Below are 17193 nucleotides of genomic sequence, written 5' to 3'. Positions count from 1 at the left end.
CATGTGACTTTTGCCTGCACTTTAAGATGGAACTACTTTCTGGCAGGCTGTTATTTCTCCTACTTAATGTAACTGAATCAGTCTCAGTGGGACTTGGCTTTTACTATTGAGTGTTGTTTTTAGATCTACCAGGGAGCTGCTATCTGGTTACCTTCCCATTGTTCTTTTGTTAGGCTGCTGGGTGGTGGAAGGTAGGGGGGTGATATCACTCCAACTTGCAGTACAGCAGTAAAGAGTGACTGAAGTTTATCAGAGCACAAGGCACATGACTGGGGGCAGCTGGAAAACTGACAATATGTCTAGTCCCATGTCAGATTTCAAAACTGAATATAAAAAAATCTGTTTGCTCTTTTGAAAAATGAATTTCAGTGCAGAATTCTGTTGGAACAGCACTACTAACTGATGCATTTTGATTTTCCATATAGAGGTCTCTTACATCTGTAGTCTGTAGTTTCATAACTCACTTGGTTGCACTGGCCAAACTGCTGTATCCCTATAGTTTGGGAGTACTATCATAACGGAGATATAACTTTAATCTTTTTCATGCAGCTTTTTCTCTCCCCCTCACTGATTTGCATATGCACAAAGGATTCTGGGGTCCATCTGAATCCAAAATAGTGGATTTGGTGCATCCCTAGATATCTGTAAAGAATAAGAACCACAAAAAAACTGTAATGTAATAGTTAGGGATACACCGAATCCAGGATTCGGTTCGGGATTCAGGCTTTTTCAGCAGGATTCGGCCAAATCGTTCTGCCCAGCTGAATGCTAATTTGCATATGCAAATTAGGGGAGGGGAGGGAAATTGCAAGACTTTTTGTCACAAAACAAGGAAGTAAAAAATGTTTTCCCCTTATCACCCTTAATTTGAATATGCAAATTAGGATTCAGTTTGGTATTCGGCCAAATCTGTCGCAAAGGATTCGGGGGTTCGGCCAAGTTCAAAATAGTGGATTCGGTGCATCCCTAGTAAAAGTACACCATCTAAAAGATGTTGAAGTCATGTAGACATGGGAGCTGTTTTTGGCAAACTGTGAAATATTTTAGTTACTTTGAGGTTTTAGAAGGTTTTTCCACTGGTAAACAGACTAAAAATTTGAAGGTTTATGTATCCTTATTTGGATTTGATCCATGTTTTTATCCATTTGTGCTTTCTCTATTCAGACATTCATACTTCTTTTTTTTTTACAATGTGTGTTTAGTTGTGGTTAAAAAACCCACTAAAACTAAACAAATTTGAAAGCTGATAATAGGCCTCCCAGTGTTTATTGAAGGTATGGGTCTTACATAAAACAGCGTGTTGTAACATTCATAAATATTAAAGTGTTTCTGAATTCCAGGAGCGCACGGAGTATGTGAGAGTGCACGACCCATTTCTCAATGTGATGATGTCCCTTGCCATTTGTGACTTTCTGCTCTAGTAGCTGTAACTTCTGCACCAACACATAACAGGAAGGGAGCAATTGATGGAAAAGAGCTTCTCTGAAGGTTGTGAAGGAACAGCAAGTCTCATTCACATTAGCTTTCAGACATTATAAGTAGCATTAATTTAATCTCATTCTACACTAGTAAAGTAACAAACGGGCAGAAAAAAATAATATAAAATATTTCTATAGCATTTTTCCATTTTATCTATATAGTATATTTCCCTTATAATCATCCTCTTGTTGACTTTTTTTTTTAATTTAGTTTTTTTTATTTGCTCTGTACTCCCCTTTCCTCTGGGTCTGGTACCAACATCCTCAGGATATAAACTATTCCACTCTACGTAATCTTTTCACTTCCTTCATCTTATCATCCAGTTATTTAGAACCTCTGACTTATCCCCAAGATCTACCATTGCCAAGCTCATTAGATAAGAAAGGCAAATATTTTTCCCAGGACTGCTTCAACCCCTAGCCCAGACTGGCAAATCCTACAGAGGAGAGGGATCTATAGGAACCATCACATTCCTTTTACCAGTTAAGGGAAGAGACAAACGAGAAGATTAGGGGATATTTAGTCGTCTGGTGATATATCGCTTCTTCTTAGGGGCAACTAATCTCCCCGAACTGCCACCCGCCAGCTATAATCTAAATCGCTGGTGGGATGGCCCTCGGACCGATTTGTTTTCCGAAGTCGCCCGAAGTTTCCTCACTAGGCAATTTCGGGAAAACTAAACGCTCAGAGTGCCATCTCGCCAGCAATTTAGATTCTAGCCGGCGGGAAGGCTTTTCGGGGAGATTAGTCGCCTGAAGAAGAGGCAATTTGTCGCCAGGCAACTAAATCTCCCCGAATCTTTGCGTGTGCCCTTACCCTAAGGCAGTGATCCCCAACCAGTAGCTCGTGAGCAACATGTTGCTCTCCAACCCCTTGGATGTTGCTCCCAGTGGTCTCAAAGCAGGGGCTTATTTTTGAATTCCAGGCTTGGAGGCAAGTTTTGGTTTCATAAAAACCAGGTGTCCTGCCAAACAGAGCCTTAATTTAGGTTGACAATCCACATAAGGGCTACTAAATGGCCAATCACAGCACTTATTTGGCATCCCAAGAACATTTTTCATTCTAGCGTTGCTCCCCAACTCCTTTTATTTCTGAATGTTGCTCACGGGCTCAAAAGGTTGGGGATCCCTGCCCTAAGGAAACCTTTTGTTTTAAAGCAAGTATTAGCAGCAAAAGGGTCTGTGTTCTATATAGCATGAAAGACAGAACTAAGGAATTATATTATCAGAGTGTATCCATTACTTATTACATACCAAATAACAAAATACATAGTGGCATTAAAAACACACAGTGCATTTGATACTACTTTAAGTGATTTGATATATATATATATATATATATATATATATATATATATCTCATGATTATATTATAACCATATCATGGATATTGCCATAAAAAATGTATGGACATATAAATTGTAGGTTCAAACAGAATACGTATATTCTGCTATATACAGCTTTTTAGTCCTCTTCAAGAAGAACAGTAGGATCAAATGTAAATAGGATCTATGGCAAAACATTGGCCATTGTTATTCCTTGGGATTTGAGGAACCGGTGGGCACAAATAATGATGATATTTCAAGCGCATGTAATAAATGTTAAGAGGACTATAAATTTCTCTATGTCCTTAAGGGGGTGAGCAGTTGCACTCAGGTGTTTGCTCCAGAAAGCTGAATTGTAGCATTCAAGTGCTAAATGCAATATTCAGGTCATGTTTAGCATAGGATTCGTTTCACTGTGATCATAAACATATTTTGGATTATTATCAGTAGCATATATCTATATATATATAAACAATCCCTGTTTTGTTTAAAGGGTAAGGCATTTTTTAGTAGCAGTATGCACAAAATGTCACTGTCTTAAATATATTGATAATGGGTTGAGTGCAGAGGACTCTTGTATTTGTCTATATGTATTTTGTGGTCACACCCTCATTGCACCCCCACCTAATGTTTTTAAAAAATAGTGGTGAGCACAACTTTCCCTTGTTTGTTATAGTTATACAGGAGCAGTGACCAGCTCCATGTTGTAGCTCCCACCCCTCCAACTATAGTCAGGTGATCCCACTGGTGTCTAATAAAAGGGCAGCCAAGTATGGAGGTTTACTTTGAAAGCAGCTAGTTAAGTTGAAGGTAAAACGTATTCGTCCCTTTTATAAAATGTATAATTAAACCATAGAATTCTTAATGAATCAGATGAAAATTGAGCATAGGACTGGCCAGATATGGGATGACTTTGACGTAGTTGGCCAGCTTAAATATATTGCAATATATGGACAAACAATCCCTGTTTTGTTTAAAGGGTAAGGCATTTTTCAGTAGCAGTATGCACAAAATGTCTCTGTCTTAAATATATTGATAATGGGTTGAGTGCAGAGGACTCTTGTATTTGTCTATATGTATTTTGTGGTCACACCCTCATTGCACCCCCACCTAATGTTTTTAAAAAATAGTGGTGAGCACAACTTTCCCTTGTTTGTTATAGTTTATACAGGAGCAGTGACCAGCTCCATGTTGTAGCTCCCACCCTTCCCAGCTATAGTCAGGTGATCCCACTGGTGTCTAATAAAAGGGCAGCCAAGTATGGAGGTTTACTTTGAAAGCAGCAAGTTAAGTTGCAGGTAAAACCAAGTCCCTTTGTAAAATGTATAATGAAGCAATAGAATTCTTAATGAATCAGATAAAATTGAGCATAGGACTGGCCAGATATGGGATGACTTTGACGTAGTTGGCCAGCTTAAATATATTGCAATATATGGACAAACAATCCCTTTGTTGTTTAAAGGGTAAGGCATTTTTTAGTAGCAGTATGCACAAAATGTCTCTGTCTTAAATATATTGATAATGGGTTGAGTGCAGAGGACTCTTGTAGTTGACTATATGTATTTTGTGGTCACACCCTCATTGCACCCCCGCCTAATGTTTTTAAAAAATAGTGGTGAGCACAACTTTCCCTTGTTTGTTATATATATATATATATATATATATATATATATATATATATATATATATATATATATATATATATATATATATATATATATATATATATAGTGTTTTATTTCTATTCGCTTCTGCGTATTCTACGTATAAGTCTGAATGCTAATTCCCACATGGTTATCATGAACCTTGCTGCACCGTAATAGCTGATAATACCAATAAAATTGTCAAATAATGTGGTCAATTAAATACGAAGAGACAATATGGCCTTATACATTATTTGAGAAATATAAAAGAGCATTACCTGGAATTGCCTTTGCCCATCTGACAGCAGACACCACTTGCCTGCCACCAAGCATGTTAAGAGAAGACATAAGCCTCCTGGTTGTGTCAGGCATGGAGCTGTCGTATCCAGAAAATAGCACTTCTGGCTCAATAACCTCCAATAATGAGATCAGGGTTGGTGTGAGTTGTGCCACAGATGCAGGTACCATGGTCCTGGTCATAGAAGTCTCATTAGACTCCCGTGCTGCAGCTGCAGTAGGTTGCTGAATTCCTTTAATTTTCTTCTTTGTTTTCCGAGCTAAAAAAAAATCAAATAATACAATGTGTTTTTACACAGTCAAGGCTGCTACAATTCTAATCCATCCCCAAACATAATGATTATTTTTACAGCACCAATATTCTGTGCTAGGTGGTCCCCAACCTTTTTAACCTGTGAGCCACATTCAAATGTAAAAACAAGCATGCAAAAAGTCCATGGGGGTTCCAAATATGAGCTGTAATTGGCAATTGGTAGCCAATCTGTGGACTGGCAGCTACAGGATACTCTGTTTGGCAGCAACTAAAACTTGCCTACAAGCCAGGAATTTAAAAATAAGCACCTGTTTTGAGTCATTGGGAGCAACATCCAAGGGGTTGGAGAGAAACATGTTGCTCACAAGCCACTGGTTGGGGATCACTGGTCTATGCAATGCTTTACAGTTTTATTTACCATTCATATATGTCCCTGCCCAAGGGGGGATCACACTCACACAATTAACACAAACATTGATGTTGTCAGGAAAATATTTTGTTTAAAGCTGGCCAAACTCCAACTATTCGGCTTTCTAAAAAAAAAATAAGAGCAGCAGTCAATAGTAAAAATCCAGGTCCCACTGCGACAAACTCAGTTACCTTGAGTAGGAGAAACAACAGCCTGTCAGAAAGCAGTTCCATCCTAAAGTGCTGGCTCTTTTTGAAAGCACATGACCAGGCAAAATTACCTGAGATGGCTGCCTACACACCAATATTATAAAATAGAATAAAAAAAATACACTTGCTGGTTCAGGAATGAAATTTTATATTGTAGAGTGAATTATTTGTAGTGTAAACAGTGTAATTTACAAATCAAAACTACACCATAAAAATCAAGTCCCTTTAAAGGGGACCTGTCACCCATAAAAATTATTTCAAATCCTATTTTATCATGTTAGTCATGCAAAATGAACTTTAATTACGCTGTATAAATTATTTGAATCTTGTTTCCATCAGTCTGGGAATTCATAATTATAGCAAGCAGGAAGGAGCCATTTTGGGGACACTGTTATTAAAGCAAGCCTTGTAACATCTCAGAATCTTGTTTGTGCACCAGAATGGGGGACCCAATGTCCATCCCCATGCACTGGCTACACAATTAAAGAGAACGAGGGAATGTGGGGAGAGCAGTGACACCTAGGAAGTGCTGAATGGAAAGTGAAAGTAATTGCTTGCCCCGCCTCTATGCCTAGGCATAGAGGAGGGGCAGGCAATATTTGATTGACAGCTGATATTTTTAAATGAGTTTACAACAGCTATGAATGCTTTAATAAAAAAAAAGAAATTGGATTTCATATTTATTTTGAAAAGGACTTTTATTATACAGATTTTTATGTCTGGGTGACGGGTCCACTTTAAGTAGAGGTGGTGAAGCTACAACAGTGTCTGAGGAGCTGAACCTTCATAAACTTGATGTGTTCCAGGGACACCTTTTGATAGACATTAGCTGGAGTGGTCTAAATCTCACCGTGACCCAACGCTGGGTTTGGTAGATGCCAGGAGAATAATACCTGCTTGAATATGTAATGCCAACTAGAATGTTTGATGAAGAAGTAATAATTGACTGGGGTTATGTGCAAGGGCCCATTTTTGTATCAAATGTTTGGTTGAAGGCCCTGTTACAGCACAATAATGCGCAAAAGCAAAGCTCTTACAACACAGGTTTGCTAAACGATGAATGGAAGAACATTAACCCTGCCCTCAACTGTATTTAAAAGAGAAGGATAGCTACCAAAGCAGTTTATTGCCAATAGATTAGCTACAATAGTGCAAGTTAGAACACTATATTTATTCTGTAGAATGCTTTACCATACCTGAGTAAACAGCTCTAGAAGCTCTCTCTTTGTTTAGGATAGCAGTTGCCATATTAAATTGTTGTGACATCTCTTCCTGCCTGAGTTTCTGCCTGCTCACTCATAGCTCTGGGCTCAGATTACAGCTGGGAGGGGAGGACAGAGCGGGGAAAAGGGAGGGGAGAGAGGAGCAAACTGAGCATGCTCAAGCCCTAGCTCTGGAGGATTATGCTGAAAAGAGGAAGTCTGATACAGAAGCCCATATGTACACAATAGAAGGAAAGAAATGCTGTGTTTCTTTTGACAGAGGACTCAGAGCAGTATTACTCTTTTTTACTCGTTTACTGGTGTATTTATATAGACACCAGTGGGGTAGACTGGAGCACCCATTGTGAGTCAGGCCAGACAACCCTGCATCAGTTCCGAGCCTTCACATGCTCTTGTGGTTACATGGAAGTAAAACCCACAAATGTTTCTTTGTTTTTACAGTTTCAATAAAATGGAGACACACATATGATGAGGGGCCATTTGCAACTGCAAGAGCACTAGGGGGCATAAGAGCACCTACACGTTTTTCCCCTTCGCACCTCATAATTGCAGCACTGCCATAAGCAACCGGAATTGTATTTAGGGAAAGGACACACGTGGCGTTTTTATGTTGTGTTTTTAAAAATGTTAATTCTGGCAAATATACGAAATATAGCTCTATAGACTGTTAAGTAAGAAAAAAAAAAAGTATAGATTCTTTAGTCCTTACAGGTTGTGTAAAAGGGTAACACAAGAACATAGGTGTGTACAGTCAGAGCCTTTGTTATGCAATGTATTTCTATTTATACTGTAGTGAACTGGTAAATCATGTTCTGTGACCTGGTTATGAGTTTTCACCCACACCTTTTTGGGAAATATTTATTTGCTGTTGGTTTGGATCCTAATATCCAATTCTTTGCTGGATTCTGCCATATAAAATGTTTAAATAAAAAGATTGAATTACATTCTATTAATACAGCATACTGCTATTTTTTTCTAAAAGGTAAAGCATCACCCCATGAATGTTCAACATGCTATTTCTCCAGTTTAGAGCAATATAAAAATGCTTTAAGTTTTACGGCATGCAGTAGAGTATGGGTGAGGGTGGCACCTTCTTTAGTGGTTTAATTAGCAATAAGATGGTTACATGCTTCATAGCAACAGCTGATCTTATAAACAAAATCCTTTCAAGTTTATTTCTAGCCCCAACCCTTTGTCTCACAGGCACGAATGTACTCAAAACAATTCTGCCCTGATTTGCCTGGGAAATAATGCAGCATTTTCATAAATTATATGGTTAGGGGCAGATTTATTAAGGGTCGAATAGTAAATTTGAATTTAAGATTTTTTTTCGTGTCAAAATGCACACATTTGGGTCTTAATCCCCCAATTCGAATGTAAATGCTAATGTGAGATTTATCACACCTCTATTATGGAAATAGTTGTAATTCAAAATTTTGCAAGATAAAACCTGCCGAGTTCATTTACAAGTCAATGGCAGAGGTCCATTGCACCATTCGAATTGCCTTCCTTCTGTTTTCGATTCGAAATTTTGGGTTGGGACTATTCGATCAAATATTAGACTTTCAAATTTTTTCATAAATAACCTTTAATATATTAGATTAAAAAAAAATTCACATTCCTCGTGAGGCAACTTCAGGTGACTTCGGAAAACTAAGCGATCCGAGTGCCATCCTGCCAGCGATTCAGATTCTTTCCGGCGGAAAGGCATTTCAGGGAGATTAGTCGCCTGAAGAAGAGCAGATTAATCTCCCTGAATCTGAATGTGTGCCACCACCCATAAAGTGTCAGTTCGCCTCTAAGTTCAATTTGAGTACATCATTTTTTTTAGTCTTCCTTTTTTAAAAATAGTTTTTAAATGATTTGCCTTCTTCTTTTACCTCTTTATGGCCGTCGAGTGGAGGTCCCTGACCCCTTAGCCAAAAAGTATTGCTCTGTGATACTTCAATTTGTTATTGTTGCTTTTTATACAAGCCAGTATCCATAAACGTTGGAACACTTTGTAAAATAGAAATAAAAAGAGAATCATTTACATATGATTTAAACCTTATATTTAATTACAAACAGCACAACGTTTGAGAAAAGTTGGACAAGGGGCAGGTTTCCCATTGTATTGCATCACCTGATGAGACCAATTACTGTCATTTTGAAAGTGAAATGCTTCTGATTTTCGATTTCAGCTTCTCAACATTTTAGGGTCTTTGTTGTAGTTTCAATGCACTGAATGTCACATGGGTCACGTAATGGGGTCGAAGGTCAGTTTAGCAACCGGACTCTTTTACCCACACCCATGCTGTTGTTATATGTGCAGAATGTGGTTTGGCATTGTCTTACATAAAGGACAAGGAAGGCTTCTTCTCAAAGAAAAGAGAAGAGAAAAAGAAAATAGAGGCCCCTTGTGTGTACCTGATCACTGACTTTTTTTTTAAAAAAAATAATGCTCCGTTCTCCAGTGGCTCCCTCTCCAAGATATCTCTCTCTCCTTTTCGTCATGGCCGCCATTTTATTTTTGATGATGTCATGAAGATGGCGAATGTGAACTACAGTTGCATGCGCAGTTTTGATTAGTGCACACTTCAAGAGGGCAGGACATTTGAGGGGAAGCACTGGTTCTCTAGATCTAGAAGAATTTGAAATTATAGTACAAGCTGCCCATGCTATGTGCACTAATGCTCCCCCATACCATTAAGGATGCTGAATTTTGAACTGTGCTCGGATAAGATTTATGTTTCTTCTCTTCTTTACCCCGGAAGATGCAGGTTCCACGATGTTCAAAAAGAATTTAAAATTTGTCAGGTTAGTTTTCCACTTTGCCTCAGTCCATCTTAAATGAGTTCAGTCCCAGAGAAGGTGTTGTTGGTTCTGGATCAAGTTACTGGCATGTTGTCAATTTTTTTATTTGCATTACACAATTTTCCCCTCGTTGCCCCAACCAAACTTTTTTTTAAACATGTTGCTGGCATCGAATTGAAAATCAGCACACATTTTTCAGAAAACAATAACATTTTCTCAGTTTCAATATTTAATATGTTGCCTTTCTACTATTTGCAAATAAATATAGAGTTTAAATGATTTTCAAAATATCACATTCCCTTTTTTTTATATTTTACAATGTCCTATTTTTTTTTGCCTACGGACTTCTACATATTCATTCAATTCAGCTATTCAAATTCCAGTCTCTAATACAAACCACTGGCTAGTTGATCGAGTAAATTGGACCCTAGAAATCAGATAGCTGCTTCAATGTCAAACAGGAGAGCTGCTAAACAAAAAGTTAAATTATAAAAAAAAAAAAAAAAAAAAAGTGTTGCAAATGGTCTCAGGATAACACTTATATCAAGTTTAAAGACATTTTTCCTTTTAGAATTGCATGCTCTCTTTCTTTGAGAACTGGTATGCTAGCATTATAAAATAATTGCCCATATGGTAGACTGTAAAACAGTAGATATTTAGCCAAAACCCCAAATAGTACTGCTTTACACACCAGTTCCATTCACTCAGAAACTGATCCTGTTTTTAAATATCCCAAGTAAACATTTCAAAACCCTAAAGAGCCAGTTTCTCCTTTTTAACACATAACTTCGTTGGCGGTGGCAGAAACACTCCCAGAGCAAAAAAAAAAAAAAGTTAAATTCAGCCGAACCTTAACTAGCAATTTGCCCTCATTATTAGCGGTTGTCGAGTTAAGTCTGCCAAATTTCTCTCACACTCCTCAGTTGTCTGCTAAGTCACAGACATGAAGGAATTTTTAATTTGAAACAGCCACGCTATTGACATAAGGTTTCCTGTATGGTTTGTGCTAAATCACCAATTACAGTTAAATGACCATCTACAGTTGACTTCTCCCAGTACAAAAATACCTGAAAGTTCTTAGGGGTCTGCAGGGCAGGATTTTTGTACTTCTAAATGTTACTAATGAAGTAATTTACTTTCAGAAAAGTAACTCCTTTGGAAGTTTTTCTTATATTTGTTGCATAAGGTCATTCCAAGAATGGTATGGAAAATATAACCCATCAGAATGTCAAGGACATTATATTTGGTATATACTTTCAGATCCCCATTTGCTACTTGTCTATATCTGTCTTATCAGAAAGGGATTAAGGATAGAATGTAGAGGGAAGTTAGGTAGGAGGAAAAATGCATTAACAGCCCCTCCAAGTGTCACACACTCGGCAGTTTCTAAACGGCACTCCCACTGGCAGACTAATTGCTCTAGCAGGAACCTCAAAACTACAAGACACTGTTTCCGCATTCCAGTTGATTAAGATCCTGCAAAGCAGCAGAATACTTGTAAATATCCTACTTTGGTCAGTAGATCAATTCACATGGTCTTTAATGCAACCTCTATGCTCAGGGCACTCAATTTTATCTTAACCCAAATATATTAAATCGGGTCTTTTCATGTTGGTCAGTCACTTGTACTGGAATTTGCTGTCCCTACTGTACATTAAATTAAGCCAGAAATAGAAAGGTTCCGCCAAATGTTTCCCCAGTCCAACACCTATAACATCCCAGAAGTATCTATTACTGTGAACAACTCCAATATCTACCCAGACACGGTGCCTTAGAGTTATCTTTGATTCTGCCCTCTTATTCACTCTTCATAACCAATGAAACCACTAAATACCAAGTTTTCAAAAAATTGCTCTTCCTCTGCCATTCTGACAGTCCCTACATTGGCTTCTGTTACCTTTCAGGACACTATTCAAACTATTGTGCCTAAAGTTAAAAGCATCTCAAAACAGATTCCCAAGTACTTACCAAACCACTCGTTACTTTTTTCAAACTACTCCTTCACATGCATGCAAGACTTCAATAATGCTGTACCCCTCCTCTGGAACTCCCTACCTACCACATTCCATTTGATTTTCTCCCAACTTTTCTGCGTTTCAATAATCCCATAACACACATTTCTATAGAGATGCTTACCCTTGTATACCCTAGCACTTCTTTACAATACACTATGTGCCACCTGCATCAGATAAGTGATTTGATGCAGTGACATCTCCCACTTTACTAAATCCTGATAGTGCCCCACCCCACACCCTCTTATAAAATCTACAAAACAATAAACTAAACGAGTTTAGTTAACCTTTTGGAGCAGGCACTCAATGAAGGCAAACTTCCACCAACAATTAGTTCAAGTTTTTTCAAGTGAAAAAAAGTTGTGTCCACAGCCTTATGGGTTTCGTGTCATAAACACTTAGGGGCCGATTCACTAACTTCGAGTGAAGGATTCGAAGTAAAAAAACTTCAAATTTCTAAGTGTTTTTTTGGGCTACTTCGACCATCGAATGGGCTACTACGACCTTCGACTACGACTACGAATCAAACTATTCGAACTAAAAATCGTTCGACTATTCGACCATTCGATAGTCGAAGTACTGTCTCTTTAAGAAAAAACTTCGACCCCCTAGTTCGCCATCTAAAAGCTACCGAACTCAATGTTAGCCTATGGGGAAGGTCCCCATAGGCTTTCCTAAGTTTTTTTGATCGAAGGATATTCCTTCAATCGTTGGATTAAAATCCTTTGAATCGTTCGATTCAAAGGATTTTATCGTTCGATCGAAGGAATAATCCTTCAATCGCACTATTTGCGCTAAAATCCTTCGACTTCGATATACAAAGTCAAAGGATTTTAATTTCCCAGTCGAATATCGTGGGTTAATTAACCCTCAATATTCGACCCTTTGTGAATCGGCCCCTTAATCATAGGAACTTTTTTTTTTTTTGGTGAGTTATCACTCTGTATTTGGAGACCCTAATATTTCAGACTTATCACTGAATAAACTAGAAGTGTGTCTGGGTTGTTATAGGGCATCTCAAAGCATGTATAATTTTTTATTATAAAAGAAAAAAAGAAGTGCGGTAAGAATTACCAAATACAGATGTCCCTTGCAATGAAATACACTTTTCTCGTTTCCCCTGTACCCCACCGACCTCTGCAAATACATATGATAGCCAACAAATTCAAAAAGGGTTGAAAAGGTGCAGGGGAAACATAAGTCAGAGGGAATACTTACCAGTGCACAGTTTGTACTATGTTCTATTCTACCAAGAATTGAAAAATACATAATACAAACATAAAGAAGTAGTGAAACAACTTATTCCACAGCTTTAGAGTTAAACCTGAACCAATTTTAAATACTGTGATTTACTTCTTCAGTTCTCGGATATGTATACTCAGATTGTGAAGTGTAAGTTATACTGCTAATCGTGTCTGGGAAAAGGTATATTTCACATGAATCTAATACTAGCTTGTTTTGATTCACACGCCTGCGTTAGATTTGTTACAAAATACTCTACATATTTTCCAGTTTCTCCAGTATTACTATGTATTTTGTCAATATTTGTTATGGGAAGATTGGAGCAGCTTAAACATTGATTAATAATAAAATGGCCCCTAGGTCTAAACATGAGCCGTGAGAGAAAATTTAGAATGCAATATTACAATGGCAGTGGTGTAACTCTACTTTCCAGGACCGACTGCAAGAATTAGCTTGAGACCCCGCTCATGCCTTGTTTCTGCAACCCCATACCTAACAACTGTCCCGCTTTTGACAACTGAGAACGAAACCTGGAATTTAATTAAATTGTCCTGAGTTTCTTTTTGTTCCCCTGCACGAATGCCAGAAAAAGATAAGTTTCTGAAATGTAATTAAAATAAGAGGCTTATTGGCAAAGAGCCCATAACACTCAACGACTGCACATAGATGCATTTGTAACAATTTCAGATAAGCAAAGACACAATCGTAACTATTTAAGATAAGCAAGTATCCTGGGAGAACTGAGACTAGCAGCTTGAAGGGCAATTTCACTTTCATTGGCAAAACATATTGTAAGACGAGCCGGGAGATTTCTGCATTCTCTTAAATCCCAGCACTTCCGGGCCTTGCGGCCACTTTGACGATGAGTGACATGACGTGCGAGTCACGGCACCAAGCATCGTGATGTCACAAATAGGCATGGGTTCGTATTTTGGCGCCAAATCAGCTTTAAAGGTCCAGGCCTCCATTTTGTGAGTGTCCAAGCTAGGCTTCAGTTTATCTGTACCTGCTCAAGCGTATTTCTGTTTATCGACATCCTGGTTTTGACCTTTGCCTGATCTGTTGAGTAAGATTATTGCCGAATAGTAGATAGCACTCTGGAGAACCAATTTCTGTAGTTAAATAGTTACTTTATTTAAATACACAACATGTTTAGGATCTGGGTGATCCTTCATCAGGTGCTCATATACATGAGCACCTGATGAAGGATCACCCAGATCCGAAATATGTTGTGTATTTAAATAAAGTAACTTTTTAACTAGGGAAATTGGTTCTCCAGAGTGCTATCTGTTTGTGAATATTTGGAAGGCCTGGTGGTGTCTTACTCTGAAGGTGAACCCACTGCACGATTCAGGATCAATTCATCCACAAAGTGTGCATACGATTATTGCCGCTTGCCTTGAACTCTTCGACTGACTCCAGCTACGATTTCTCTTGATCCCTGCCTGTACCTCGTTTATGATTTTGCTACGCACTTTCTTGTTGGCTTCCGCAGCAGAAAGCCCGGGGCCCCAAAAGGGCGTTGGTGAATCACCTGTGCATCCAGATACCATACACTACACACGGTTCCTAAATTCGAGATCGTTACACATATAAAATATTGCCCTAAAACCAGAAATGTGTTTAAACTTTCATAACCTGCCAAATTTTGTAAAATGGACATGGTAATTAGGGAGTGTGGCCATAAAATCGGTGTGGTCAAAAAAATGTTGCTGCAGGTAGGGGTGCACATAATGGGGAGGTGCTTGCCTTGGGTGCTCTCAACCACAGGCCCAACTATGGCAGGAAGGAGAGAATTCACTATACTTTATTTGACAATGATTGTGTGAAATGTAAAATAGTCATTGGCATATTCTTCAGAAACAAGCAGTAAATGACTGTATAAAACTGGGTAAGGGAAAGGGAAAATTGACGATGTGTTCTCAGACCTGAATTTGTATTGCTGGATAACTGCACCAGATTTGTTTCTGTTTGAATGATAGCTGCTGGGGCAAAGGAGTTTAACTTCATATATTTCAGTACAGGATTATGATTAAGTATGTGTATTAAAAAAATAAAGTTTTTTTCATGATAGTACCCCTTTAAGAAAGTCTATAGTAAACCAAGAATTAAAGCTTTGCCAAAACAATAATAAAAGTCATACCTAGCAAAAAGCAATGAGCGTACGAAGCAAAAGAACATTCGGTTGAAATTTTTTTTAAAAGAGATGCGCTGTTATACTTGGAAATGTAGTGGAAATGTAATGAATGATGGGATTTCAGTAGTATTAATGAGTATGTAGTTGGATTTCAGGTTTCAGCTGCTAATTGCAAGAATATGATGTGTTTGCACTATCTGATTAAGGTGAGATTGTTGTATCCCTTTAGGCTGGCGTGACACGCGGAGAAATAAAATGGTTCTAAAAAAAGAATTCCTGTCAAACTTGCTTTCAAACAACAGCTATTACTTTAATACAGTTTTTATTTCTTTAACAAATAGGTTATGTCAGGTCTATTTGGAATAATTACTGGGTGTAGGTAAAGACTTTTGTACACAAAGAGTCTATGATCATGCCAAGTCTTGGTTCCTTTCATGTACAACTTAACTTTGGATCCTCATTTCAAGCATGAGAAACTTTTATTTTATACTTGTGTGTATGCATGCATGTATGTATAACTTGTAAAGAGCTGCTATGGAGCCAGAGAGCTGTACAGTGCATAAAAAACAAATATATATATATATATATATATAATTATATATATATACTTATGTACGTCACGTAATGTAATTTATATTATTAAATGTCCCTGCGGGCTCATGTACTGTGGGAAGACAAATAGACAATTGAGGGAAAGCATAAGTATGCACCGATCCACAATACGAGCCGCTCTAGACCCCAAGCCAAAACAAAATGTTAAACAGGACATTTCAAAACAGCCTGTAGCGCAACATTGGTTACATGCAAAACATCCGGCATCAGCGTTTAAATGTATGCCGATAGACTGTATTATGGATCCAGTTAGAGGGGGCAATATCAACAAGAGGCTACTACAAAGGGAGGCGTTTTGGACTTTCGAGTTGGACTGTGTGGCCCCTAGGGGCCTGAATAAGGCGTTGCAACTAAACTGTTTTTTGACCGAAAAATGATTGGTGTGCTCTTGGAATTTCGAGGGCTCTTATATATATGAGGTTCCTTTTTCTAGCTGGATGGCGACATTGGAACTTTGTGGGACCCTTGGGTGTATTTGGATCTTTTGGTTAAACTTCTTCATATACTATTTCTCATTTCTATACTTGATTCGACTTTATATACTTTAGAACATATAATCTAAATAATGTGTAATGAATAATAGCTTAGCTTCCGATAGGTACATAGATATACAGTGGGATGGATATCTTTGGGTTTTTTTATATATATTTTTTTAGATATTGCACATGATATAGCACGATATTCTAAATCATTTGGAGCACTATTATATATATAATGAATTTTAACCTTTTAGGTATCTGCTATCGTATTTTAACACTGTTCTATTTATCACAGTGAGCACCTTGACATGTTAATGTAATTTTAACCACTTTTAGACATTTAAATGGTAATGTTATTATGTAGCACATGTCACTTTCTGATGATGTAATTTCCTTAATTGATTCATCACTATTGGCTACTTATACCCCTATGGGTATAGGGTGGAGTTGCCTTGAGAAAGGTCCCAGAGTGGACCGAAACGTCACGTTGGCTGTATCTGCACTTACTTAAACACATAAAAAAATTTTCATTGAAATCCCTGGAGTTTCTGGTCATTTGAACAATATATAAAATATATATATATATATATATATATATATATATATATATATATATATATATATAATATATATATATATATATATATACACATTATATATATATAATATATATAATACAATACATATATATATATATATATATATACTATATATATATATATATATATAATATATATATATATATATATATATATATAATATATATATAAAATATATATATATATAAATATAATAAAATATATACACTGGAAAACATATCACATAATAAATATACACAGAATTCATATCAGGACAAAGCTAGAAGGAAAGCTACGGAGGCATTTTATTGCCAATAAACTAACTTGTGCATCAAGTTTTGTAATATACATTATAAAATGCCCTTGTGGCTTATTATATGTGGGGCAAACCTATAGTCCTGTTAGAGAGCGTATGAGAGAGCACAAATCAGCCATTAGGACGGGCAAAAAGGAACAAGCAGTTGCTGCCCATTTTTTTGAAGCTGGCCATGGTATACACCAAC

General features: G+C 37.4%; 1 protein-coding gene across 4 annotated transcripts in view; it reads right to left on the bottom strand.

The window, feature by feature from the left end:
• Positions 1–17193, bottom strand: part of nr3c1.S (nuclear receptor subfamily 3 group C member 1 S homeolog) — a 163378-nt gene that overhangs the window by 10564 nt on the left and 135621 nt on the right. For all 4 annotated transcript variants that reach the window (XM_018256171.2, XM_018256170.2, XM_018256173.2 and 1 more), the window contains exon 5: positions 4725–5003. In XM_018256171.2, coding sequence (XP_018111660.1) covers positions 4725–5003 — 279 coding nt within the window. The remainder of the gene's footprint in view (positions 1–4724; positions 5004–17193) is intronic.

The sequence above is a fragment of the Xenopus laevis genome, chromosome 3S, assembly GCF_017654675.1.
Source record: "Xenopus laevis strain J_2021 chromosome 3S, Xenopus_laevis_v10.1, whole genome shotgun sequence".
NCBI lineage: Eukaryota > Metazoa > Chordata > Amphibia > Anura > Pipidae > Xenopus > Xenopus laevis.
Note: the sequence above shows the minus strand (reverse complement) of the source record. Positions and strands in the feature narration are given on the sequence as shown.